Raw genomic sequence first — 27483 nt, forward strand, 5'->3', positions numbered from 1 at the left:
TCAATATTTTAACATTCATTTTTACTCTATGTTTATTGGGTTTTGAGGTGAATGGTCACATATATTCTACAGAATATTGGTAATAAAAATAAAAATTGGCAAGGTTTAAAGCCCCTATAGGCCTTACGAATGGTGTATCTACAGCATGACCTTTGGAACAGTCATTAACACCTAATAATAAATAAGGATAACTTTACCCCAGGTAGTTACTTCAGTGCCACAAACTGTTCTCCCAGCTGGCCCTGCTTAGCATGATAATGATATTATGTTACATCATACAATCATTACACTTTTTCCATCATAAAGTCAGGTATGTATTAGTATAGTTATATGATATATATCTAATCATACTAATCATAAAGAGTGTAGAGTGGAACCCAACATATGGACTTGAGGGGGGGGGGGGGGCATGAGACGACCCTCTCTAATGGGCAACTGTACAAAATGTAAATTCCTAGGGGGAAATTTTCCCCATCCCCCCACCTTCCTCCCCCCGGGACTGCAGCCCATGAATAAAGGTATGTATATATATATATATATAAAATTTTATGATGTATTTTTGAGTTGCATCAATACCATAATATTACCATTTACTGGCTGAGGAGTATATGAACGCAGGTTTCTCAATATGCAGTAATCTACACTGCCAATTCTTGTCATCTTCCTGAACAGAGCATAATTTGTCTACCGGTATGTCACAAATGAAATGATGTATAACAATACAATGATGCAGATAAAGTGAGCATTTATTGACTATTCCTCCCAAACTGCACTGTTTGAACATGCCCATCATTTCCAGTTCTCAGGGGATTTCGAGAAGCTTGGTGTGTTCACATTCTGCTATCAATATACGTTACTCCATCTGCCTCTGTAGTGTGAACATGCCCAAAACATCCACTCTCAGGGGAACAAAAGAAGCCTGCTGCATTCACGTTCCATCAGTATACATGTACATTGCAGCCTCTGCATCTACAGTATGAACACGCCCACCATATCCAGTTTTCAGGTGATTTAGAGAAGCCTGGTGCATTCAGATTCTTCTACCACTGTGTTGCCTCTGCATCTGAAGTCTGAACATGTCCAACTGTGACCGTCGACGTTTGTGAAGCTCAATAAGGCTCTCCTGTATCACAAGGGAAAAAAAATTGACAAATTCAAACTTAAATGCCAGTTTTGGTAACGATTTAAAGGTCAAGTCCACCACAGGAAAATGTTGATTTGAATAAATAGAGAAAAATTAAACTAGCATAACACTGAAAATTTCATCAAAATCGGATGTAAAATAAGAAAGTTATGACATTTTAAAGTTTCGCTTATTTTTCAAAAAACGGTGATATGCACAACTCAGTGACAGGCGAATGAGACAGTTGATGATGTCCCTCACTCACTATTTCTTTTGATTTTTTATTGTTTGAATTATACAATATTCATTTTTTACAAATTTGACAATATGGACCAGCTTGAATGAACCATATAGTATTAAACAATGCTAATTCCATATGTTCAGGGAGGAATTATCATTGTTTCACTTGACAATGAGGAGAAAATTAGAATATTTCATATAATAAAATACAAAAGAAATAGTGAGTGGATGACATCATCAGTCTCCTCATTTGCATACCGACCAGGATGTGCATATATCTGTTTTGTGAAATTAAGTGAAACTTTAAAATGTCATAACTTTCTTATCTTACATCCGAATTTTGATGAAATTTTCAGTCAAATGTATTGCTGTACACATGCATGACCAAATTATATCCAAACACCCCCTAAACAAGTTTTTTGTGGGCTTCATTTACACATTTTGGCCCCTAAACAAATTGTCTTGGGTAAAAAGCTTGGAGAAAAAACATATCTTAAAGGGACCCTAAACACGTTTGGCTAGTCTTAAAAAAAGCTTTGGAAAAAAAACATACCCTAAATACATTTGACCCAACCCTTTATGAGTGCACGCACTGCCTGCATCCAAAACTGAAAAAACACCCCTTGAAACATGTTTTTTGGTCACGCATGTGTACAGCAATATATTTGACTGGCCTCCCCAGGAGCAAGGGGTCATCTTTTTCAAAAGCAATAATAATAATACAATGTCCCACATGTGCTCAACTCTGTTGGTGATTTTCTGTGTGATCATTTTTCAGCCTAGATTTCATGATTTCAGTAAGGCTGATGTAAAACATGTTTATAACAACTAGTCATTATTACAAATGAACAATGTTTATAACAAGCTTACAATCGGCCAATCAAATCAAAAGATTTCAGTAGCTTTTAACTGTTACTACAAAGTTGTTATTGTAACAAGTTTTATGAAACAGGCCCCTGGTGTTACCTTTTCTCCTTGAAGAGTGTTGTATTCCTCTATTAACTTGAAACTGGCCTGCTTGTCCTTCCAGTCCTGGTCAAGGGCTTCGGCTAGCTCCCTCCTGTGTGACAGAGAGAGAGGGGGAGCAAGAGAGAGAGAGAGAGGGGGGGAGAGAAGGGGAAAGAGGGGGAGAGAAGGGGAAAGAGGGGGAAGAGGGAAATGGCGAAGAAGGGAGAAGACAGTGAGAAGATAAGGAAGAGAAGGTGGATAGAGAAGGGTGGAATTGTTTTTTTTTTTCAAAGCAGAAAGAAGGAGATAGGTTGCAAGGGAGTATGGGGAAGAGGAAGAGAGAGGAAGAAGATGAAGAATGGAACGAGAGATGGGGAAAGGGGGAGAGGGAAAGAGAAAGAGAAAGGAGTAAAGAGGGAAAGAGACAGAGAAGGGAGTACAGGGGAAGGAAATGGGGTGCAACAGAGAGAGTAGAAGTAGTATAGTATAGTAGAAGTATAAAGAGAGAGAAGACAGAAAAGGAGGGTGGGGAGATAAAGGAGTGATGTAAGTCCTGTTTTATCCAACAGTTACCATGGCAACAGTTCTTCACCGAAAATCAAAATCAAGGAAAGTTGTCAGATCTGACAACTTGTCGGACACAAATGTTGATGAAACACCCCCCAGTACGTGGAAACATGCCTTATGTAATGTTAGGAGTAGACCATAGATATCCTAAAGCTACATGTAGATAAAATTTCAATGGTTTATTTCAATAATTTAATAATTGTGGAGTTTCTATTTTTACTTTGTATATTTACTCTCTATCTTCGATGCCCCAACCCCTCCTCACCTGTGGGTTCCAGAGGGGCAATACCAGGGGTACGTCTTACAAAGAGTTGCGATAGTACTGCAACTGATCTTAAAGTCTTATCTCTTGATTACACAAATTTAGATCTTCCGCAATTTGAGTTCGATTAGAATATATTGTAACTTCTTTGCGATATGGGCCCCAGGGTTGCGTTTCACAAAACTGTTGGTGAATGCAGATATACAATGAATTTGTGACTTACTTTCTTGTATGAAGCAGAGCCAACTCGGTTTGAACCCGAAGGAATTCCTGGGCCATCTAGATTGATGCAACAAAGAAAATTAGAATAAAATAATACTAAAATACACGTAACAAACTGTCAACAAAACATTCCTGTACTACAGAAATATCAAATTGAATGCGGTCCCCAAAGAAATAGCAAAGCCGAAAAACTACTCTCTTATGGCTGCTGGACCTTGATTGTGAAATAAGCTCTTACAATTTGCCCCTCTATTATCTTCATTGAAGAGAACATTTACTGAAAAGTTATAGTGATAAATCTTATTGACATTATGCACTGAAAACGGGTCCCAATATTCAGTACACTTTAATTTTATTTTCATATCATATTCCATATGTGATGGCTAGCATTAAGGATAAAGAACTCCAAAGTACCTCCATAAAATTTATAATTGATTGTAATGTTTGGTGTAACAGGATACGATTCTTACCCTCATGTGTTCATCAAATATTTCCTGTGAATCCCTGGAGTTGGGGTTTGGAGGAAGAGGCTGCATTCAAATCGAAAACAAATTAAAAATATATAAGAAAGATGATGATGCACAGCATTTGTATGGCACCATATATCTTTCAAAGACATTCAAAGGCGTATCTTTGGAGGAGCCAGCCAATCTGGGTCGCCTAGAAGGGCGCGCACACAGAACTGTGACCCCCAGGTCTCTCCTCCCGAGATAACTGGTTGGGGGAATGCAGGTGGACCACTACACCGGGGTTTCCCCCTACTCTTATTCGAATAGTGCAGTGGGTTCTTAACGTGCAAAGGTGGTGACTCTCCTCTACACTTCCCAGGGAGTGGAGATGGTGCACTATGTGTGTGAAACAGTGATGGATCCATTAAAAATAATAATAATAACAGTCTTTATGTCGTGCATATCACTTAATATAGCTATTTTTCCATGCACTTCAAAATATAAAGAAAATAAACAGATGCACTACTAAGCTTACGTTGTTGAATTGACATACATATTGAATAAGTAAGTTTTAAGAGCTATTTTGAATTTGTCTACTGTATCAATTGTTTTCAGGAAATTTGAAAGTCCTGTAAAACAGGGGATGCATGGGCAAATGAACGTTCACCATATGTTTTTGTTGATACTGGAGGATCGATTAATAAATTCTTATTGTCAATCCCATTGACATGTAAAGAGCTTGGAAATGCAAGTATTACATGTTTTATAAACTATTATTACTATGTTAATAATCATAATTTTTATTATCATCATAATTACCTGAAGATGAGGTTCTAGAGTACTATAAGCCATTGAGACATCTGAGTCATCACCTAAGCACACACAAAAATATTTAAAAAGACATTATTTACATGGACGAAGTCAAATTTATAACTTGTTTTAACAGTCTCTGATGGAAAATACATGTATACTATTTAAACCTATTTAATATGTAAATACAGAGATCTGCACATATTACCCACTTTGGCGAGTAAACAAAAAAAGGTTATATTTGCCGAAGGTTGACTTGTAAAATAATCAATATGATTATTTTAATATCTTCACAAAAAATATCTTAAAAAAAACATAATTTTTGAAAGTGAAAGTGAATAATTAATTAATTAATGCGTTAACAAAAATAATCACAGGCATACATGAAGTGGATATGGGTTACTCAAAATTAGTAGCTGCCATTCTAACCATAGCAATATAGAAATATTCATAGACTACAGGCTACAGCCACTTGCCAGCTCCATTAGAGGACAAGTCCACCTCAGAAAAATGTTGATTTAAATCAATAGAGAAAAATCAGACAAGCATAATACAGAAAATTTCATCAGAATCGGATGTAAAATAAGAAAGTTATGACATTTTAAAAGTTTCGCTTATTTTCCACAAAATAGTTATATGCACAATTTAGCCACATGCAAAAGAGAGAATCAATGATGTCCCTCACTCACTATTTCTTTTGTTTTTTATTGTTTGAATAATACAATATTTCAATTTTTACAGATTTGACAGTAATGACCAATTTGACTGAAACATAAAATGTTTAAAAAATGGTTATTCCACATGTTCAGGGAGAAATACAACTTTGTTTCACAGGACAATAAGAAAAATAAAATATTTCATATTTCACATAATAACATACAAAAGAAATAGAGAGTGAGTGATGTCATGCACCGGGATGTGCATATAACTATTTTGTGAAATTACGCAAAACTTAAAAATGTCAATAACTTTCTTATTTTACATCCGATTTTGATTAAATTTTTAGTGTAATGCTTGTGGGATTTTTCTCTTTTTATTCAAATCAACTTTTTGTTGAAGTGGACTTGTCCTTTAATCAACTTGGTTGCCTTATCCAACATAAACTTGAATGTGTTTATAGAGTGTATATAGCACTATGCAGATTAGTGAAAATGGAAAACAAGCATTGAACTAATTTGAATGCCAAATTGCAGCATGTTTACTATCTAGTACAGTATAAAAAAAATGACAACCTTATTTCAATGTACAGTAGAATCTGCTTGAGTCACAACTCTTGGAATCACAGAAATCTATTTGACTTGGGTAAAATCAATAGAGGCCCATATTCTGAAATCGGGTTCAATTCAGACCATGGTCTCACTCTTTGCTTAAATTATGGGAAGCCAAAAATGTGTTTATATTGTACATGCATGTTACTAATATTTACAGTGCTCTTTCATTATGCTATAATGGTGAAGAAAAATAAATCGTTATTCCCAGTATAAATGATCAGAATGATAGATGAGCTGATAAATTGAACCTCTACTGTTCAAGATGTGTTTTACAATTAGTTTTCCCTAGTTAAACCACAACTTAAGACCAGAGTTTAGATTAAAAACCCGGAATCAGAATACGAGTCATAGGATTTATTGATTTGCATATTTGTGTCCAAAGAAATTCTCCAACTTGGGAAACAGTTTGAATATGGAAAGCCGACTTTTGCAGAATCTACTGTGTAATCACTTTGTTGGACCTGGGGCCCGTCTTACAATGAGTTGTGATTGATCTGATCAATCGCAACAATGGACGGCCAGCAACATCAACATCTATTATGCATGTTTGTTCAAAATATTTTCTAGATCTGAATGTATATCCATAAATTCATTGATTTCTTGACAATTTGGTGTGTTCTTTGTTTACAAAGGTCATTTTGTAAATTTCCTGTAGAAAAAATTATGACACTGATGGATTTCCATAGAGTTACGATTGATTGGATCAATCGTAACTCTTTGTAAGACGGGCCCCTGAAAGAAAGACAGTATAAATGCCCTTTGGAAACCACATCCTCATTTGGAGCTTTTCAAGCATCGACTTTCATGGGGGATTCTACACTATTGAGATCAAACTGATTAGGAATCAAAGTATAGTATCGATACCAGGGGCCCGTTGCAGAAAGAGTTGCAATCGATCGCAAATCTTATAGTCATGAGCAACTTTATTTTCAACCAATCAACAGCGCGCATTTGGGACTTGCGATTGATTTTTTTTACTTGCGTTTAAACGCAACTCTTTCTGCAACGGGCCCCTTATCAGCTTAACATGGGCCTTGTCTTACAAAGAGTTACGGTTGATCCAATCAATTGTTACTCTATGGAAATCCATCAGTGTCATAATTTTTTCTACAGGAAATTTGCACAATGTCCTTTGTAAACAAAGAGAAGCACAGTGAATTTTCAAGAAAACAATGAATGCATGAATATACATCATAGTTAGAAAATATTTTGAACAAACATGCATAATAGATGTTGATGTTGCTGGCCGTCCATAGTTGTGATTGATTGGATCAATCGTAACACTTTGTAAGACAGGGCCCCGTCTTACAAAAAGTTGCAAATGATCCATTCAATCACAACTATGGAAAACCATCAACGTCAACATCTATTATGCATGATTGTTCAAAATATTTCATAGATATAATGTATATTCCTACATCTATCGTTTTCTTGAAAATTCAGACTGCTTATCTTTGTTTACACAGGACAGGGTGCAAATTTTCTGTCAAAAAAATTATGACAATAATAGATTTCCATATAGTTGAGGGTGATCGGATCAGTTGTAACTCTTTGAAAGACAAAGCCCGCGGTACCGACTGCACAGAAACGTTGTTAGCGGTAACAATTCACCCGCGAAGGCCCTGTTACAACCTGTAATGTCGCAGCGATGCCTTGATGTCACAGCAGCGCATTATTTACATCTTGGATCAACGTTTGACATCACAATCCGAAAGAAGTGATTGAGCCTACTATAAGTGCTCTTTTAGCGCCAACGTCTCTCTGCGGACAGTACAGGTTTGGTTTGATAGGCGGTGTGCACCTACCACATAAACTGGTCGTGCCCTCCGCATTTGGTACATTATACTTTAGGGCATTCCAGATGCTTTTCACCAAGTCTGGTGTTTAATAGCCAATGATAATCCTTCCCCCATGAAAGCTGAAGATCGAGACCCTTTAACCCATTGCATACTGTGACCAGTGGCCCCTGTATATTGTCTATGGGAATTACAGAATTCAGTAGCCAACAGGTTAACCCATTGCCTACCAGAACCAAGTAAAAATAGTACAAATTCTATGAGTGTTACAGAATTCAGTAGCCAACACGTTAACCCCTTGCCTACTGGAAACAGGTAAACATTGCGTAAAGCCTATAGATGGGAATTATAGAATTCAGTTAGTCAACAAGTTAACCCCTTGTCTATGGAAACCGAGAGATCCTTATTCAAGGTCAATGGGAATAAGAGAATTATGTACTTGATTGGTTGAGGGAAAACACCATGTTGTCAATGCAGAGGTCGATGTACCATATAATCATAACTTTAACACAAAATTAATTGGGTTTAGGATCAGCGTACTTTTCATTCGGCTTGATGATACTCTCTGTTCTAGTGACTGACTCCGGTCGAAGCGCCCCTGTCCTGACGTACCCCCGACGCTGGAACCAGTGGACTCCCTGGTCCCCATGCGACTCTCCAACACTGTAGTGGGTGGATGAGAAGGATATTGGGGGAGGGGCGTAATGTCCTGCCGCAGCTCGATGGAGCTATGGCGGTGGGGTTGGGCGGTGGACGTCGGGGCGTTGTAAGGGGAGCTGTGGTAGGATTTGGGTCTCTGTCGGGGGTGGTCCAGCTCGGACAGGTCACTGGGGACGGAGATGGAGTGGTGAGGGGGCGGCATGGGGGGCACGTTGGGGTAAGTTTGCTGGGGGTGCATGGGCGTGGTGGTATGGGGTGGGGTGGGTGTGGTGGTATGGGGTGGGGTAGGTATGGTGGTTTGGGGTGGGGTGGGAGTGGGGGACAAGACGGGGGGAGGTGGGGATTTGAACAGGGGTTTGGGGGTGACAGGTGGCGGCGGGGTCGAGACGGGGGGCTTGGTTGGGAGGGGAGAAAAGTATTTGGGGATGTCCTGGTCAAGGATTCGCCCATGGGAGTTACTACGACGATGGGTCTGAACAGAGGACTCTGTAAGAGTTTATGCACAACCACAAACACGACAAACAAACAAACAAACAAACATGAAGGGAAGAAAACAAAAGAAACAAAAATACATTGTCTTAGCATGCAGCACAGCAAATGAACATTAGCCATTCTACACAGTATGCCATTGTGCACATAACTACTCACTCATAAAAAGAAAATCTTGGTAACTGATTTCGAACAGCACCTCAATCTAACGGCATATTATCATGCCATCTTTTACACAAATTACAGGATCATTTTTTTGCCAATCATCTATCATGCAAAATTTATCAAAATTGACATACTTATAAAATGCAGTCAAACTTGCAGGAAAATTAAATTCACTCCGATAACGATATCAATTACAATAATTACAATAATAATGATATTCATAAAAATGATAATAATAATAATGATAATAATAAGTAACAATAATAAAACATTTTAAAAAGGGATAACAGAAGAATCATAAAAATAATTATTGTTATTTTCGTGACCTCATCAATGACAAGAGAAGCAACTTATAATTTTCAGCAAAATCTGACTAAAACTGTTATCATCCCTTTCAATCTTATCAAGAACATCAAAAGCAAGCAATTTAACCAAAAGTTATGGATAAGTGAATACTTTCTGAGGAATATATTCTAATTAACTTAACAACCACAAAAAAGGGAAATACTGCCATGTCTAGGATAATCGTAAAACCTGATGATGGTAACCATGCATCAAACAAAGACAAAGGTTGACCTTTTTTTGTCAAGTCAAGCACAATGGGTGATTTCAGGTTCAGTGTTGACCTTTTGGTGTTGGTGTGAGGTCAATTTTTACACGATTATTACACCAAACATAAAATGAAGATGGTCCCGAAAAGTCGCTCACTAATTGTTGAGATGTCAATATGTGATATGGATCAGTTTTACAAACTCTGAGTAAGTTTTGGAGCAAGGGGGAAGCAATCAAGATTTCAACACCAACACCAAGGCCAACACCTGACTTGAAATCACCCATTGTAACGTGGGTAAGCCAGCACATCAATGATATATCAAGTTATTACCATCCACAAAATGTGTTTAATTTTTCAACAATACATATCTGCATAACACATACTGTGTGTGTGTGTATGTGTTTATGTATAGGTTTGGGGAACATACATGTACCATGCACACTGTATTGCAGTTGTAGCCTTTAACAAAGCTTATTCTTTAAGTACTATTATTCAATCGATAAACACTAAATATGCAATAAATACTACGCTATCATGGATATTGGAAATAAATCTTGATAAATATCGTAATACTTTGAAGATGACCACTTTTCTAGTCTTTAGTCTGTCATTTATTTTCTTTCCTCCTACAGATTATTTTTTTTCCTTTGCCCCTTTCCTTCTCTGCATTCTTTTCCTAATTTTTCAAATCTCCAATTTAACAAGAAAAACATAATCTAGGGGTAATATTATGGACCATGTCTTGTTTTAGCTTAATTATTATATTTATCTTTAATTTCCTCATAATACTAACAAATCCATAACTCCACTCTTACACTTCATAATTCTTGGGAACCTTCGAAGAAGAATAAGTCCTTGGACGCGTCGTGGAAGAAAGATAACAAGTTAATTCTTTTCAAGTGACAAACTTCAACAATGTGGGACAAAAATTGTGATTTTATCAAAAACAAGAAAAATACTTCTAATAAACCTTTTCAGATCCGGGAATATTCACCAACATGAAAATTAATCTGCATACCCTTGCATATAAGCAAACTTTCATCTTTATGCTAACATACCAAAACAAGAATGTCTTTAATCTGGGAATATCAACTATTACAAAATCTATTTTGACGTACTCCTACAGGCAAATTTTCATCCCTATGCTATCGTTTTAATCAGGAAAATAATGATAAAGAGTCAATCATTTTACTTCACTTGAAAAGATGAAGTAACTTCATTGTATTTCAGCATGAACAGAAGAACTTTTGCAGTACATGTAATCCTAAATGTTCTCCTACTTTATATATTTTTTTTAATCATGTTGAATTTCAAAAATTATTTTTTATTATATTAGTTCCATGCAATGGAGTGAGTATGGGTTATCTGGAATAACAAAGATGTGAATGATATTGGATCAAATCTTAGTAAAAAAAAAATAGAACAGTACATAACAAATACCAAAAGATTTTCCATATAATATTCTGAAGATTTCAGAACATTTCTAAAAGTCAGGGTTTTTTTTATCATTCGTAGTTATACATCCTCTTGATAATTTATCATTGACATTATTACATGTTTCCTATTCTTCCCAAGAACAAGTTTTTACTAATTTTTCAATTCAATAAAAAGATAAATATATCTTGAATCTTGAGTTCAGTGAAGGCCAATTATCAATCAATTTATGAACAAATTAATTTGACAGGATATATTGGTCATCAGCAAAGGACCTTTCACTCTTTTATTATTAATAGTCTTCCTACCATCTAGGTATTAGTTGAACCTTCTTTCCCACCTTTATTGCACACTCAAAAGAGATTTCAGACAAAGTTTGTAACATATTTTCGCAGTGTTTTAGCTTCATTTTAAAGAGTGGAACAGCCTATATCACCAAGATATGAAGGCATATAAAATACAGGAATCCAGACTCACTTGAATTTAATACACTCTTGCACACATAGGATATGTGGACACATCTAATATTTTTTCCCCTTTTTTAGGATTTTAAATTTCACTTGAAATGATTGTTTTAGCCTATCACCAAATTATATTAAATACAAAAATCTAGACTCACTTGCAAAACATTATTGCATATCTATAAAAGATTTGGACACAACTTGCAATCTTCTTTAAACTTTTTTTAAAGAATTTTTAGACTCACTTTGAAAACATTCTTGCTTATTTATAAAAGACACAGCTTGCAATCTGTTTAAACTGTTTTTTAAAAGAATTTTAGGCTTCATCTGAAATGAATGATGGCCAAGATTGAGAATCAAATAGCACCGGATCTTGACTACCTACACAAAAATAAGTATATGGGACTACAAAACCATAAAGCCTGAAAATGTGATTCACGCATTTCTTATCACCAAGTAATGAAGGTATATAAAATATAATAGGACTCTAGACTCGCCTCAATAACACTATTGCGTACTTGGAAGATTTTGGGCTCACCTCGCATTTTTTTTGCGCTGTTAATTGTGATTTTTAGCTTCATTTAAGGGATTTTTGTCAGACTGTCACCAAGAAATAAAGAGATACCGGTATACTAATCTGGACTTACTTGCAGTGTTGTCTTCATCAACTCTCAGGTCTAGGAGGTCCATGGAATGGCGTTTCTTCTGATCCTTAGAGCTCGGATGGACGGGAGGAAGGTCACTGAATGGAGCATGAGGGTCAATCTAACAAAACAGACCAACAAAGATACAACAGGGGGTGTTTCACAAAGATTTATCTGCCACTGAAAGTCACGCTCATGGGGCCAGTTGCATGGGATATATATAGAAGATGGATCAAAACAATAATCAGGGGCCCTTTTCATAAAGAGTTACAACTGTTGTAACTCTGCCATTATGGCCAATACCATGGTAACCTTAATTTTGATTGGCTGCTGTTGCCATGGTAGCTGCCATTATGGCAAGATTACAACAGTTGTAACTCTTTATGAAACGGGCCCCAGATCGTGCAAACCCGTGGATATGCAGCTCAAAGTCCCTGGCTGTGACTCGTGCATAGAAATGCTCTCTTCTTTAAATTTGTTGTTGATGTGCTAGTTTTCTGTGAGTACCCACTTGTAGATCAAAGTTTCAGTCAGGGTCTGTGCCTGCAGACTAGATCATGCTAAGGGGATGCATACTATACTATGTATAATCAATGAGATTGTGCATTTAATATTAGGAAGGTTTTACTTTAACATCAGATGTAAAAAATGTTTTAAATATCTGCCCTGAAAACTTGCTTTGAATCAAATAATTATTGTACTTGTGGAAGTATGACTTATGCACACTTAATTTATATTCATTTTTCTGGCTGCATACAAAATGCCAAGGCGATAAATAAAGATCTCTCTTACCTTCTGTGGGTCTTGTGGGCCGTTACTATGGCTACTCGTTGAATGTATGACCGTGTCGCTTATAGTGCTCCCTCTCGAGTCCATGGAGCGATTACTTGCGAGACTCATATCGGCGGTCTGCTCCGCCAGTCGATCTGCCATTCCATCACCAGCGTTTCTCTCTGCGTTTAGTAAAAAAAAGTTCAATAATAAATCTAGCAACACTCTTTTTTTACATTCATTTTTAGATTTTATTGTTCCATATTCAAAACATAGAAATTTGCCCACCATTGTCAGTTCATACACAAGAATTATAAAGTATATAAATAAACACTAAAGACATGTTAATTTGCTACACATTGAATATTTATATGTCTTCTGTATTTACTTATATTTTTATTGGATTTTGCTTTCATTCTCATTATTTTCAATGCACTCGTTTTATTTCAAATTTTTTTGCAAGAAAAATTCATGTTTTCCCTGGAAATCCATGTTCTTCTAGAATTATAGGATTTATCTTTATTTGATTCTCATGATTTTCATTGCATTTTTTGCATTTCAAATTGTGGAATTCCATATTCTTCCTGAATTTCACACGACTTATTTTGCTTTGATTCTCATTATTTTCACTGTAGTTTTCGAAATTCATTGTTTTGCATGAAATATTGCTGTTTTCCCTGGAATTCTATATTTTTACCAAATTCTTGATACATGATTCTTACCTTCTTCTGTCACCTGTGGATACACCAATGGTTGATCTGCTCCTTTAAAAAACTGAAGAAAAAGAAAATAAAAAATTTACACGTATCTAACATTCTATATTCATATTTCTTCCGCTCAGATTTGTGGTGAAATCAATACTTTTCATGTGCATAGTAGAATTCCAATGCTACAAACTAAATGTAAGGGATATAATAAAAATGATTTCTTTTGAAAACCAAATGTCACTCATTAGCACAAAATGCATTCCCTGGTTAAGCTAGTCTAGCGATTCTGGTGCTCATGGCTTTTAGAGGAATTACTTCCTGCCGCTACCCATTTACCTCACCTGGGTTGAGTTCAGCACATTGTGGATCAATATCTTGCTGAAAGACGTACACTCCATATCATTATTATCCCATTAGGCACAAAGCACTTACAATAAATTCAATTAAAGTGTGTGCAATGATATGATCTTTTAAAACTTCAAACTACATAAGAAATGGGTTTTAATGTGCTTTCCATGATATACAAAGAATGAATGCTTATGGTGCAAATCGGTGAAAGATGAAATGAGTGATCATCTCATCTTCCACCTCATGAAGTATTTCTGTCCACTGCATTGAATGAAATGAACATTAATTATTTGCTTTATATGACACCTAAAAAATAGATCCTTGTCATTTGGCATTTATAACTTTGAATGCAAAAGTGCATTCAGTGTAAATTGTCGCATAGATACAACAAGTGGAATGCCTCTGGCCGTCTCACCTGCATCACGCGATTCAATATAGCAGCAGTGCTGATTTTGAAAACTACTATAACTCGCACAAGATGTTCAGTGATACTTGGTTACTCTTATTTCCACGTTTTATGAACTAGACCAATACACTTATAGAGATATGATGGCAATTCAACAAATACCCCCAACGTGGCCAAAGTTCTTTGACCTTACATGACCTTTGACCTTGATCATGTGACCTGAAACTCGCACAGGATGTTCAGTGATACTTGATTACTATTATGTCCAAGTTTTATGAACTAGACCAACACACATTCAAATTTATGGCTGTAATTCAACAAATACCCCAATTTGGCCAAAGTTCATTGACCCTAAATGACCTTTGACCTTGATCATGTGACCTGAAACTTGCACAGGATGTTCAGTAATACTTGATTACTATTATGTCCAAGTTTCATGAATCAGATCCATAAACTTTCAAAGTTATGATGGTAATTCAACAGATACCCCCAATTCGGCCAAAGTTCATTGACCCTAAATGACCTTTGACCTTGGTCATGTGACGTGAAACTCATGCAGGATGTTCAGTGATACTTGATTAACCTTATGTATAAGTTTCATGAACTAGGTCCATATATTTTCTAAGTTATGATGACATTTCAAAAACTTAACCTTAGGTTAAGATTTTGATGTTGATTCCCCCAACATGGTCTAAGTTCATTGACCCTAAATGACCTTTGACCTTGGTCATGTGACATGAAACTCAGGCAGGATGTTCAGTAATACTTGATTAACCTTATGGCCAAGTTTCATGAACTAGGTCCATATACTTTCTAAGTTATGCTGTCATTTCAAAAACTTAACCTCAGGTTAAGATTTGGTGTTGACGCCGCCGTCGCCGCCGCCGCCGCCGCCGCCGTCGCCGTCGGAAAAGCGGCGCCTATAGTCTCACTCTGCTATGCAGGTGAGACAAAAACGCGCACTGTAAACATGAGTGTGTTCTTACGGGTACTACCCATGGTCTTGGCGTGCATGCAATGGACAAAATCGTATGGATCCAAAATTGCACAATGAATGGATCCAAAATTGCATGGTTGATGACGTCATTGTAAGATGGGCTGAATGATGGACGTCAAACAACCAATCAAATGGCAAGGATCTATCTAGGTGTCACATATATTAAGTTAATCTTCACAGCACCTGAAAGGCATAAAGAAGAACTTACCACCACAAGGTTTGACATGATGCTTACTACCTCATGCATTGAAGGCCTCATTTTAGCTTCGGAAGACCAACACCTGAAATAACCAACAAATACAATATATAAGGCCCGTTTTTCAAACTTTGCTCATTCTCCTGAAGACGACAAGAACACACTTGTCGAAACGTCGAGTTTGGGTGGTCCTTTTTAGGACCAACATTTGCCCAAGAGAGATACATGGTGTCCCTTGAAACCTACTTCACTAACCAACAAATAGTCTATGATAATGCACTGTGATTGGTCAGATTGGCATCATGTGACCTGCAATAGTTTCTTATACAAGATGAGAACCTATCCTAGAACTAACAATGATATGGTACCTCACTTGGTTAGGTAAGTACTTGGCATGCAATAGTACACAAATAATACACATTTATGAGTGAGTTGTGGCGATGTCCATTAACATGTCCATTTATATTTATATGACTAGGGGGCCGTTTCATTAAGCTGTTCGTAAGTTAAGAGTGACTTTAAGAACGACTGGTGAACCTTTCTTCCGCGCTAAATCATCCCCAATGAATATACTGTTTACCACAAGAAAGGATCACCAGTCGTTCTTAAAGTCGCTCTTAACTTACAAACAACTGTATGAAACACCCAGCAGGGGGCCATTTCATTAAGCTGTTCATAAATTAAGAGTGACTTTCACAACGACTGGAGATCCTTTCTTGTGGTAAATGATATTTACCATTAAATGTTCATTGATTATTTAGTATGTGAGAAAGGTTCACCAGTCGTCTTAAAGTTGCTCGTAACTTACAAACAGCTTTATCATACACCCACCAGAAATAACCTTTGAGCTTGGCCCACTTAACTGGAACATGCTCAAAGTTAATTTCAATACTCAATTGACCTGTGACACTGATTAAGTATGTGACCTCAAACTCATGACAAATGATCAGTGATACTTGATTACTCTTAAGTCCAAAATTAAAGAAATACAATCTAATAGGCCTACTTTCTAAGTTATGGTGACATTGATTTCCAAAAGTTTATCTTGGTTAAGATTTGGTGTCGACGATGCAGCCCCCGCCGTCGGAAAAAAAAAACGGCGCCTATGTCTCCCTTCTGTTATGCAGGTGAGACAAAATTAACCTTAGGTTAAAATTGCTGGCTGATGGATCCATGTTACATTTGTTTCCCCAAATTAATTGTTGCCAGTTTCAGTTGTATACTTTAATTCATATGTTTCTTTTTATATTCTTATACTGACCTGGATGGAGGTAAAGGGGTGTGGGAAGGAAGACCTGTGGGTCATGGTAATTTAGTTAACCTTTTCCAAACCCAGGCAGCCCCTTCATCTCTATTCCAGGTCCTTTGTATTATGTCACATATATATCCTATTAATATGTAATTTGTATTGTACTATAATTCATGTATTTTGAAATTCCGAATAAATAATAATAATAAAATTTTGATGACACCATTGGTTGTGCCACTGCTGCAGCCACCATCGGGGAAGTGGCACCTACATGTATGCCTTTCTTTTGCTATGCAGCGAGACAAAAATCGTACTAATTGAAATCATATACTCACCTAGTCATTAATTTTTCTAAAGGTTTTGGTATATTTCGTATTAACGGTGGTCTACGACCTGAAAAGGGAAAAGGAAACATTGATAAAATATCATTATATTTACTTATATTGAGGATATTACAGTAAACGCAAGTTGACTCATTTGCATCAGATATTGGACATTCATTCAAATTTGTATATTTGAAGATCTTGACCAAAGTTTGGACAGAGAAATAATAATAATCAAGGTAAATTCTCTAAAATATTTTGCAAAATTACCATGCATAAAACTTCTACACCCTGATCATATTTCACAATTATGTTTATTGTTTTTAACAGACGTGCATCAATCACATATGATTATTCTCTCTGGGGGCCAAACTTCAACACCACCTTCCAAATGACACGACTCAGGATTTGTGTCATCACGGCGAGTTACGTTGTCTTGCCAAGTCGACTAATAAAAAGTTGTATGTAAAACGGTGAGATATATGGTCAATGTAAGACTTCCGTACTTTAATACGGCCTACATGATACAGAATGATGGCCCTCCTGGATCATTAAATGGTTTAGGTAAAACGGTTTATGTAAATGGCAAGATATGTGGTCGACGTAAAGCTTCCGTACTTACCATTATGTACGGCCCACATTATACGGAACGCCGGCCCTCCTATATCATCGAATGGTTTACGTCTCGATATAACCTCCCATAAGATCACGCCCCAGCTGAAGATATCACACTTCTCACTGTAAGCGCTTCCTGCAAAAAAAAAAAAATCGAAATATACTATCAGGATCATGTATATCTTAGTAAAATTTTTGTACATTTCACAATCCTTGTGCACAAGTTGTGCCCTTATTATGGCGTAACTCCTTCACATTATTCCTGATGTGGAGAGCGTTTCATCTTGATTTTCGCTGAATAATTTGTTTCCAGCCGATCACCTGTGAGAATTTCAGTAGCTTATAACGGCAAATTGCTTCCTGGTTGACTACAGTGTACTGATCAACCTGCATCGATCACTGTGTTCTTCTTCGATTCCAAGTGATTACAACCCAACGTAAGCAGTACAATTTTCCTACGATTTCACTGCTAGTCCTTATTAATCCCCATTCATCCCTGTGTTTTGAGATTAATAGCTCAGTTTAATATTTCTTTTATTTATAATTCTCAATCCAACTGGCGTAAATCTTTGCGTCACACCCAGTGTTCCATCCCTTCCACTTGAATAGCATGACGTCACAGATTTACGCCCGTGCTCAATCCTAATGTGTTATGGGGACCAGGATAATACATGTCATTATGGTGTTGGAGTCAGTAAATGGAAGGAATTAGGTATATTTCAAAAATTGTTAATATTCATGAGGGGGGGGGGGGGGGTTCACAAAGAATTGAGTGTGAGTTAGAGTCATGCTTAAATTCTGTTGCGCACAGTAAGTAACATGGAATTTGATTCATTAATCTGCAGGAGCGTGCGTCCCCTTCGCATGATATGACCAATGCCATGGTGCCGTTTATACCGCTGAAATCACATCTATTGGCACAGTCACATTTCGCCTCAGATAGCCGTACAACGAGTAAAAAACAGTCAATTTTATCATTCTTGTACCAGCTTCCCGTATGTGGTTCGTATAGAAATCTGTATGGACACCGTAGGGGAAATGTGACTGCAGCATAATCTTTGTGAAACACCCCCCATGGTCCACAAGCAGCTGGTCCAATTCTCAGATAGTCTAATACCACATGGGCTAAACTCATTTGTTCCACTATCAGTTTGGTCTAATTGCCATTTGGTCTAAATTTCCACTTAGTCTAAATACTTAATATTCTATATTTATTTCCAAGTAGAAATCTGACAGAAATTAACAGCCCATCTGACCATATTGACTGAATGGTGTGAGACCAAGTTGATATTAGATGAAACAGACAGATATAGCTTGACGTGAATCGGACCAAATGATGAATGGGCTAAACAGCAATCAGACAAGTTTTACCATCAGCCTATCGGATATAAGGATTTCAGTAGCTTTTAACTGTTATTGCAAATTTGTTATCACAACAAGTTTTATGAAACGGGCCCCAGGTGTAGACCAATCAGCAATTCACTGCAAATATTGACCATAATACTTGCTCCAGCAGACAAACTCCAACACTGGCCTTCTCCATGAACTACAGTACAAAAAATATGGTACATAATATTTTTTACAAGGTCAAAACTGTTGTCAGCATGATTTCAACTTCATTTCAATTTGATTTCATTTATCTCATTTGAAATGAATATGAGATGCTGTTGAAACCATGCTGAAAACATGCTTCAGTTTTGCCTATAACTATAAACAAAGAGAAATATTTGCCCTTTGAACTTTGACCTGACCTTCAAAAACTTCAGGTGCCATCCATGCTGCGCTGCCTTTGTTATTCGTCATGTAGGTATGGAAATCGCATGCTGTTCCAAAATCACAGATCTTCAGCACCGTCCCGCCAGACATCAACAGCAAACTAGATAGAGAGGATATAAAGAATTAATGGTAATGATTAACGTTGATTTGAATTTAAAACATATTAGCTGTAAGGTCTAAACTGTTACCTGTTTCTGTGATAAGCCCTGAAAAAAACTGAATCTGAAAAATAATCATTATTTATCAGACTATCATCAGACCATGGTGTAAATTAAACCAGAGTTTAGAATATGGGCCAAAGTGTCTAGTTGACGACTGGTTGAACAACTCAAGGGACATGGTGGCTCGGTGGTAGAGCGCCCACCTCATGAACAGGAGGTCGTGAGTTCGATCCCTGGCCTACATTTAGTCTTGCCAAAGACTTTAAAAATGGGACCTTATGCCTTCTTGTCAGGCGCTCGACGTATGAGAATGGAGAAGGGTAATAATAACAATAATTATGCAGGGCCAGCTGGAAGAACAGCTTACAACTGAGAGTGGCTACCCTGGGTAAATTATTATCATTATTATTATTATTGACACTTTACTTACTTTGCTGGTTTTAAATCCCTGTGTATTAACTTCTTTGGCGTCATACAGTGAAGGTAGTCGACCCCCTTGGCACACTGCAAGGCCCAGCTCATGGCGTGGGCAGCCTTGTAGATGGGCTGCGGCTGGCTGCTGTGAAGGACATTGTACAGCGACCCGCCCTCGGCATACTCCATCACCAGGCAGACGGGGCGGGTGGTGCACGCCCCGTAGAGCTTGACGATGTTTGGATGGTCCACTCGGGAAAGCTGCCTGACCTGAAATTTAGATTTTTTTTCAGTGAGATGTGCATCATCATTATTGCCATTATTCGGCATCAACATTATAAATATTGTCTTCTTCATCCTAAAATCGTATGTTCTCAACTTTTTTTTTTGCATCAGCAGCAGCATTATCATCATCATCAACATCACCGTTATCATCACCACCATCACAACCATCATCATCATCCTTATCACCATCATCAGCATCATCATCATCATCATAACCATTAGTCAATTACCATTTTCATCATCATCATTACCATCATCATCACCATCATCATCACCATTATCATCATCATCACCACCACCATCATAAAAAACAGTGGCATATTGAGCCAAATATTTTAAGGTGGCAGAAAATTTGTTTAATAAGTTGCAAGTGAGGAACAAAAAAAATTACAGCATTTTTAATACGAGTAGCTAATTTTGTTAGACTTTGACAATATATTTCACCTATTTCCTGTCCTTTTTTCCCTAGTTTATATCTTGGTCATGGAACTGTTTTGGGGGCCTTCAAAAAGTAAAAAGATATACGACTTACCTCGACTCTGAAGGCTTTGATCTCCTCTTCTGATTCGATCATCTTGACAGCCACATTCATAGATCGCCATTTTGCTTTACTTACTACTCCAAACGCTCCTTTGCCTACGACCTACATGTACAAAACAAAGTCCAATTATATATAATGAATGCTCGACCTAACAAATTTCATTTAGAGACAGTGATATGGAAATGAGAAAGACAATGATGTTCCCACTCACTATTTCTTTTGTATTTTTTATTGTCTGAATTATTCCATATTTCATTTTTTACAGGTTCGACAATAAGTACCAACTTCACTGACCCATAAAACCTTAAAACAATGGTAAATTCACATGTTCAAGGATGAATAAAACTTTCTTTCACAGGACAATGGGGAGAAAATTAGAATAGGGGTCTAGAAAAATATACCATATTTCATTATAATAAAATACAAAAGAAATAGCGAGTGGATGATGACATCAGTCTCCTCATTTGCATACCGTCCAGGATGTGCCTATAATAAACTGTTTTGTGAAATTAAAGTGATCATTTCACTTTGTTCCGATTTGAAAAATTATCCTTTTGGTTCCTGAAAATGGGCTAGACATGAGGCTTATAGTGTAAAAATACTAACCCAAAAGTTTCAAAGTATTATATTTACAGGATCAATTTTAAAACCTTGGAGATGTAAACCAAAGTTTGAAATAATTGGGAGTTGGTTTCAATGACTATGTGTATACAGGGAATCTGTGCACAACACATTAATTCTAGATGAACACAGCATGACCTACATACAGTGTGTACAAGGTATACACTGAATGTACAGTGCAGCTAATAGTGTGTGTATAGGAGATACACACAACAGAAGGCAGTCAAAATAGCCAACGGACTTTTTGAATTGGAGAAAACTGGTCATAAGCTGAACCCGTCTACTAGACGGTTCTCAAAATCAGGCTAATAAATTGCTACTTGTATCTAAATTAGAGTTTTTCATCCTATATTGTGGTCTGTTTCAGGGTTTTTGAGGACAAATAATGGCACTCATACGCACGTTTCAACTCAGTTTGAGAATTTTTTAAATCAGCTGCTCACAAAGTTAAACGATCCCTTTAAGCGAAACTTTAAAATGTCATAACTTTCTTATTTTACATCCAATTTTGATGAAATTCTCAGTGTTATGTCTTATGCTTGCACTTGTTCATTATTTAAGTTGTATGTTTGAATTTTCTCTTTTAATTTTATCAAAATAATCTGTTGGGGTGGACTTGTCTTATATAACAATACAAACTGTTACCCCCAACATTTCTTGAACCCATCCAGGACCATTATTTAACTTTAATAGCTGGGAGCTCAGCATTAAAAAACTTTGAGTAATAGCCTAATAGGCAATATCTATTCCCTGCTTCTGCATCATATAGTGAGTGATTGTATTACCGACCGGCCTTGTATTACCGAACGCGCGCATCATATGCGTCAGAAAATAATCAAATACGCTCAAACCTTTACAACATCCTTCAAAAGGGAACTTGAATAGAAAAATGATGGAAAATGATCAAAAACACAATTTCGAAGTCTTTATATCCTCAAAACAATAATATATGGTCAAAATAGCTCATCAGTGACTTTGTTGTTTTCCCAACTTTTCCCATAGAAAACACACGTTCGGTAATACGATACCTTTTTCAAGTGACCAAAATATTTCACTTGCGGAGCCGGAGAGAGGTCCGATTGGAAGCTGATGTCGTAAAAATGAAAAACAATTTCGGCAAAATTTCTGCATATTTATATCTTGTAGGTATTTGTGTATTTATGGTGAAAGTTTGGTGAATTTTATTGGAATAATGTGTTTGATATGATCAAATTCATGAAGTGTTCGGTAATACGATCCACTACCATACATGTACACCGCACAAATACACAACACAGCACAAATAAAAACGTACCGGACTACATGTAAACTTTACAATGCACTCCACTGCAATGCAGTCTGTCTGGTGTCCCCACCCAACACACAAAAAAAACAATTAATGCAAAGGTCTTACCCTCTCAAATTCTAAATCGTTGAAATCAACTTCCTCCTTGAAGCTCATCTGGGATTCCAGGCGCGCCATTTTTGTTAAATGCTACTTTATTCTGGAGAAATAAAAGGTTTCATCCCGATACGACATCTGTTTCGCCGCACCGAGATAATTCACAAAAGGGAATTCCCCATTTGAAGGGCGCTGGTGCGCTGGCGATCAATCGACAATCAATGTCAATGATTTACAATAATGTTACGGATCAGTTTGATCTAAAATACAACTTAAAAAGCCAAAAATATTTGCAACATTTTACCTTCCTTTGAGACCCCCCCCCCCCAAATAAAAAAAAATGAATTGAAAATGCATCACAAAACTCTATTCTATTGATTTCTTTTTAATTACGAACTACAAATTTGTTTGAATTTTTTTTCACTCAGACCCCCCGCCCCTTCCTCCCCGGCTTCCTCCAAAGTCCAAACAAACACCAAATATTCTCGTTAACACAACGCAAGACAAAAAAGACCAATCTTCTCGGGCTTCAGTGGAACAAAACACGAAACAATCAAACAAATAACTAGACAAAAAAATGCAATCTGTCAAATTATTTTCGGTGCAAAATACGGATCTCTGAGTTCTCTCTCTTTAAATAGTGCGTAATAATAACATTAAAAAAGTAGTTTCAGTAGTTTCAGTAGAGAAATCTTATCCATACAGCCCTAACCTCGAATCTCCAACGTACGTTTCTACCAATCAGCAGGCTCCTCCTCCTCTCTCCAGCCCACCCCCCCCCCCCCCTCGGCCCCTCTCCCACTCCTCTTTTTTTCCTCTTCAGTTCTCCCCCTCCCACCTTCTCTTCGATCTTCGCTTTCCATGATTCGGGCTTCCTGTTTTGTTTGTATTTGATTTATTTATTTATTTTGTTTATTTTTATTTATTCATTTATTCATTTATTCATTTATTCATTTATTCATTTATTCATTTATTCATTTATTTATCTATTTATCTATTTTTTTTTTTTTCTTTCTTTTTTGTGGGGGGTCTTGTCCCGGTTATGTACGTGATTTTTTTTTTTTTTTTCATTTTTCATACACTTTCCCAAAAGGGGTATGATTGTTTAAAATTTCAATGGTGTATAGGCATAAATAAAGAGTTTGACCCGAGTCGTATTATTGAAACTTATCAATTTGCAACACTGAATAAAATTTATATCTCGATGTCGAGTTATTTATTGCATAAACAAGCTGTTCTTTCGAAAGCATTCCTTTTTGTGTGTAATTTCTGTATTATATTTTTAGACGATCTAGGGGATCTTCAAACTTCCACCTACCCAAAATATCACCTCTTTAGCAAAGAATTGTATGTTTTACAAAGGACCAATATTATCTGGAACAAAATACCACTTTATGTTAAATCTATCATTAAATGTTTTTAAAAGGAGATCAAAACCCAACTTCTCAGTAAATATTCTAATAATGTTTGACCAAATTTTCTTTTCTCTTTCGCCTTTCGTTTTTTGGAGTAATTATCTTTGTGTCATTGTGTTAAAATGTGTATTTCCCCCTTTTATGCTCAATCTGGTATTCAGTATTCATGACATCATGATTATACTCCACAATATCATATATTCAGTTTCCAGTTTTTGTGAAGGTGGCAGCACCAATAATTGCATTTGTAATTGCCTCCGCACTCATTCATAAATTATGAATAGGGCCTACTTTTTTTTCAATTGTTTTCCAGATTTTATAATTGCATTATCATCACGATTATACGATTTTTCCATGTAAAGTATGTTAAAGGTCAAGTCCACCCCAGAAAAATGTTGATTTGAAATAATAGAGAAAAATCAAACAAGCATAATATTGAAAATTTCATCAAAATTGGATGAAAAATAAGAAAGTTATGACATTTTAAATTTTCGTTTATTTTCCACAAAACAGTTAACAGGACAACAATATGATTGCATAAAATGCCATAAAAACAAATTGCATCATGCATGGTCCGGTCCGGTGTGACCTACTTTCACCATTATTATGCAGGTACAGGTGCGCCTTCACCATTCAGTTGGTTATACCGCGCCCTGATTGGATAAAAGTTTTATTCCGCGCAGGTGCCATTGTGATGTCACACTTAACGAACTTTTAGATTGTGACGTCACAATGGCACCGACGAGGAGTAAAAACTTTTATCCAATCAGAGCGCGGTAACCAATGGGACGGTGACGACGCACCTGTTTGTTATAGGCCTACTTTAAAACCTTGTAATGCGGATATGTTTCATTTTCATGGCTGCGTTTGCAAAGAAATAAAAATTATCACAGAGGCTGCTTCAATTCCTTATTCCGATCTGAAAGAGAAATACAATCACATCACATTAGGATAGTACGGATGAATAGGATTTCTCCATGGCCCTGGGAAGCGGGGGTGCTGATTTCTGCACCCGGACCGCGATTTTCCTTGGGGGTGCTGCGTATATTACAGGCGCTAGGCAGCACCCCTTGGAGTTCTGGTAGGTGTTAAAAAATTGACAAATGTAACCAAAATTACTTATATTTTGTAGTGGAACCTTTTTTCTTTTATCTTCTTTTTTTCTTGTCAAACTTCTCGGGATCAAAATGGCCTTCAATTTGTTGTGAACCCCTCCCTCTTTTATTTTTGCTTGTCAAATTTACATCAGCGACCCTACTACAAAATCGTGCCCAGGGCCCTACACTGTAAAAAAAAAACATTGAATCAGTAGTTAACACTTAATGTATTTAAGTAGAATTTACAATTTGTAATTATTTTTCGTTGTTTTTAAGTAGTTTCAACTTGTCTTTTAATTTACTTGATTTACTTGATTTATTTGGGTTCAATATACATTTAAGAAAATTCGCGTATTGATAGCTTGCTTTGATTGAGTAAATCTAACTCAATTAGGCAAAGATGATTATTACTTATAAAATAATGTTGAATGTACTTATATTTTCAATTAACGCCATATTTAAATAATGCATGAATATTCATTAGAGCAAGTAAATGTTTTTTTTTTAATAACTGTCATTTCTATTTGTGTTTGAAATTGTTTTGGATAAGGGTGTGCTAACTATTGTATTCTTTTGTTGAATCAAAGAAAAGGCAACATTAAATAGTCATTTAGCAGAAAATTATTCTCACTGTTTTATTTGTAAGAATGAAACGATCGCGTATAAATATCAATGTCAGTACCTATACATGTACAGGTAAGTGACAATTCACAAAGTTTAATATTTGGATAAAACATGTATAAAATGAAAATGATGCCACCAAAAGTGGGACGATGGGGGAGCGGACTTTCGAATCACGAAAGTCCATCCACTCCCCCATTTGATATTTTCAAATATTTTAGTGATTGTTTTACTTAATTGAATTAAGTTATTGTAACTTAATTTTCTTGAGTAAAATGGAAGCAAAGAAAATAAGTAAATTTTACTTAAAACTGCCAAAGTCATAAATACTTGAAAAAATTAAGGCAATTTTTTGCCACAATTTTATTAAGTAATTTCTACTAATTTTTTTTTACAGTGTAGATTTCTCCTTTAACGTTTGATATCGATGTTGATTGCTACTATACTCTAAAATCAATTAAGGATTTTAAATAAATCCAGATCGGCTGTGAATAGTGACCAGCCGAATATTAGATTTAGTTTCAAACCTTGTACACTGAAATATAAATCTAAAATATTTGAATTTAAATCCTTTGAGATTAGTAAGTTAATCCTAAAGATTCAAAATAAATCCAACATTCGGCTGGTCACTATCCACAGCCGATCTGGATTTATTTTAAATCCTTGATTTTTAGAATGTATCCTTCTATGGCTAATTTAAACTTGACTGTGCATCTTGAATTAGTGGTATTTAAATAACCCATTCCATCAAATTCGTCAATCCGATTTTTTAAACATTTAAAAATCACTTTGCCTCTACAATTTCTCGAGGTAGATTGCTCCAATCTCTTACAACTCATGGAGTAAAACATTACTCCTAACATCCAGTCTTGATCTTTTTCATGAAGAGTTTTGATTGTGTCCTCTGGTTACTCTGCACTGTACACAGTAAAAACGCTGTTTAAGATTTTATGCAACGCTGTTTACTATATGAACCTTATATACAGTATTTGTTTAACCGTTTAAACAATCATGTTTAATTTATTGAAAATAAGATATTGAAAATTAAACTTTGTTGCTTAAAATTTAAACAGTTGTTTAAACTGTTTAAACAATTACTGTAAGGTTCATATAGTAAACAGCGTTGTATAATCTTTTTTTTACTGTGTAAAAAAATATTTCCGGCAGAATTTCAAGTCGACCCGTCAGAATTTTGAAGACTGCAGTCATATCACCTCTTTTGTAGATTGAGTGCTTTCAAACGTTCTTCATAATTTAGCTCTCGATCGTAGAACTCAGTGAAGCTTTTTGTTGCTCTTCGTGTTGCACCCCTGGTTGCACCTTTTCTACTTTATCTTAGTCCAATTTATGAATGCCACAGTTCAATGTTATCATATTCAAGATGAGGTCGTACAAGTATGGTGGACAAAATGGGAAGCATATCCTTTGATATTTTCCGAAATGTTCTCTTTATCATTCCTTCAAT

The 27483-nt window shown here is 36.2% G+C and overlaps 1 protein-coding gene across 2 annotated transcripts; it reads right to left on the bottom strand.

Annotated features, from left to right (window-relative positions):
- Positions 1-561: 561 nt before the first annotated feature.
- LOC129259323 (mitogen-activated protein kinase kinase kinase 7-like) lies at positions 562-23064 on the bottom strand. Of its 2 annotated transcripts, XM_064098668.1 has the most exons (16): positions 22898-23064; positions 20875-20985; positions 20074-20327; positions 19458-19582; positions 17714-17842; positions 17104-17161; positions 15532-15604; positions 13588-13639; positions 12887-13047; positions 12098-12215; positions 8229-8834; positions 4631-4683; positions 3833-3892; positions 3364-3419; positions 2330-2423; positions 562-1123 (listed from the first exon to the last, which is right to left on the bottom strand). In XM_064098668.1, the coding sequence occupies exons 1-16, from the start codon at positions 22964-22966 to the stop codon at positions 1031-1033; spliced, it is 2112 nt and encodes a 703-aa protein (XP_063954738.1). In that variant the 5' UTR covers positions 22967-23064; the 3' UTR covers positions 562-1030. The 2 variants fall into 2 exon arrangements, with proteins under 2 accessions (XP_063954738.1, XP_063954739.1); XM_064098669.1 differs by lacking the exon at positions 8229-8834 and having other exon boundaries at positions 928-1123.
- Positions 23065-27483: the final 4419 nt, after the last annotated feature.

The sequence above is a fragment of the Lytechinus pictus genome, chromosome 4, assembly GCF_037042905.1.
Source record: "Lytechinus pictus isolate F3 Inbred chromosome 4, Lp3.0, whole genome shotgun sequence".
Taxonomy (NCBI): Eukaryota; Metazoa; Echinodermata; class Echinoidea; order Temnopleuroida; family Toxopneustidae; genus Lytechinus; species Lytechinus pictus.

What these genes read in the sequence shown, in the direction of transcription:
- LOC129259323 (XM_064098668.1), bottom strand. Translation starts at nt 22,966, where the DNA reads ATGGCGCGCCTGGAATCCCAGATGAGCTTCAAGGAGGAAGTTGATTTC. An exon ending in TCCACAGGTGACAGAAGAAG is followed by an intron (nt 13,048 to 13,587) that starts GTAAGAATCATG and finishes TACTAAACGCAG; the next exon opens with AGAGAAACGCTGGTGATGGA. An exon ending in ACACTCTTCAAGGAGAAAAG is followed by an intron (nt 1,124 to 2,329) that starts GTAACACCAGGG and finishes CTTGTGATACAG; the next exon opens with GAGAGCCTTATTGAGCTTCA.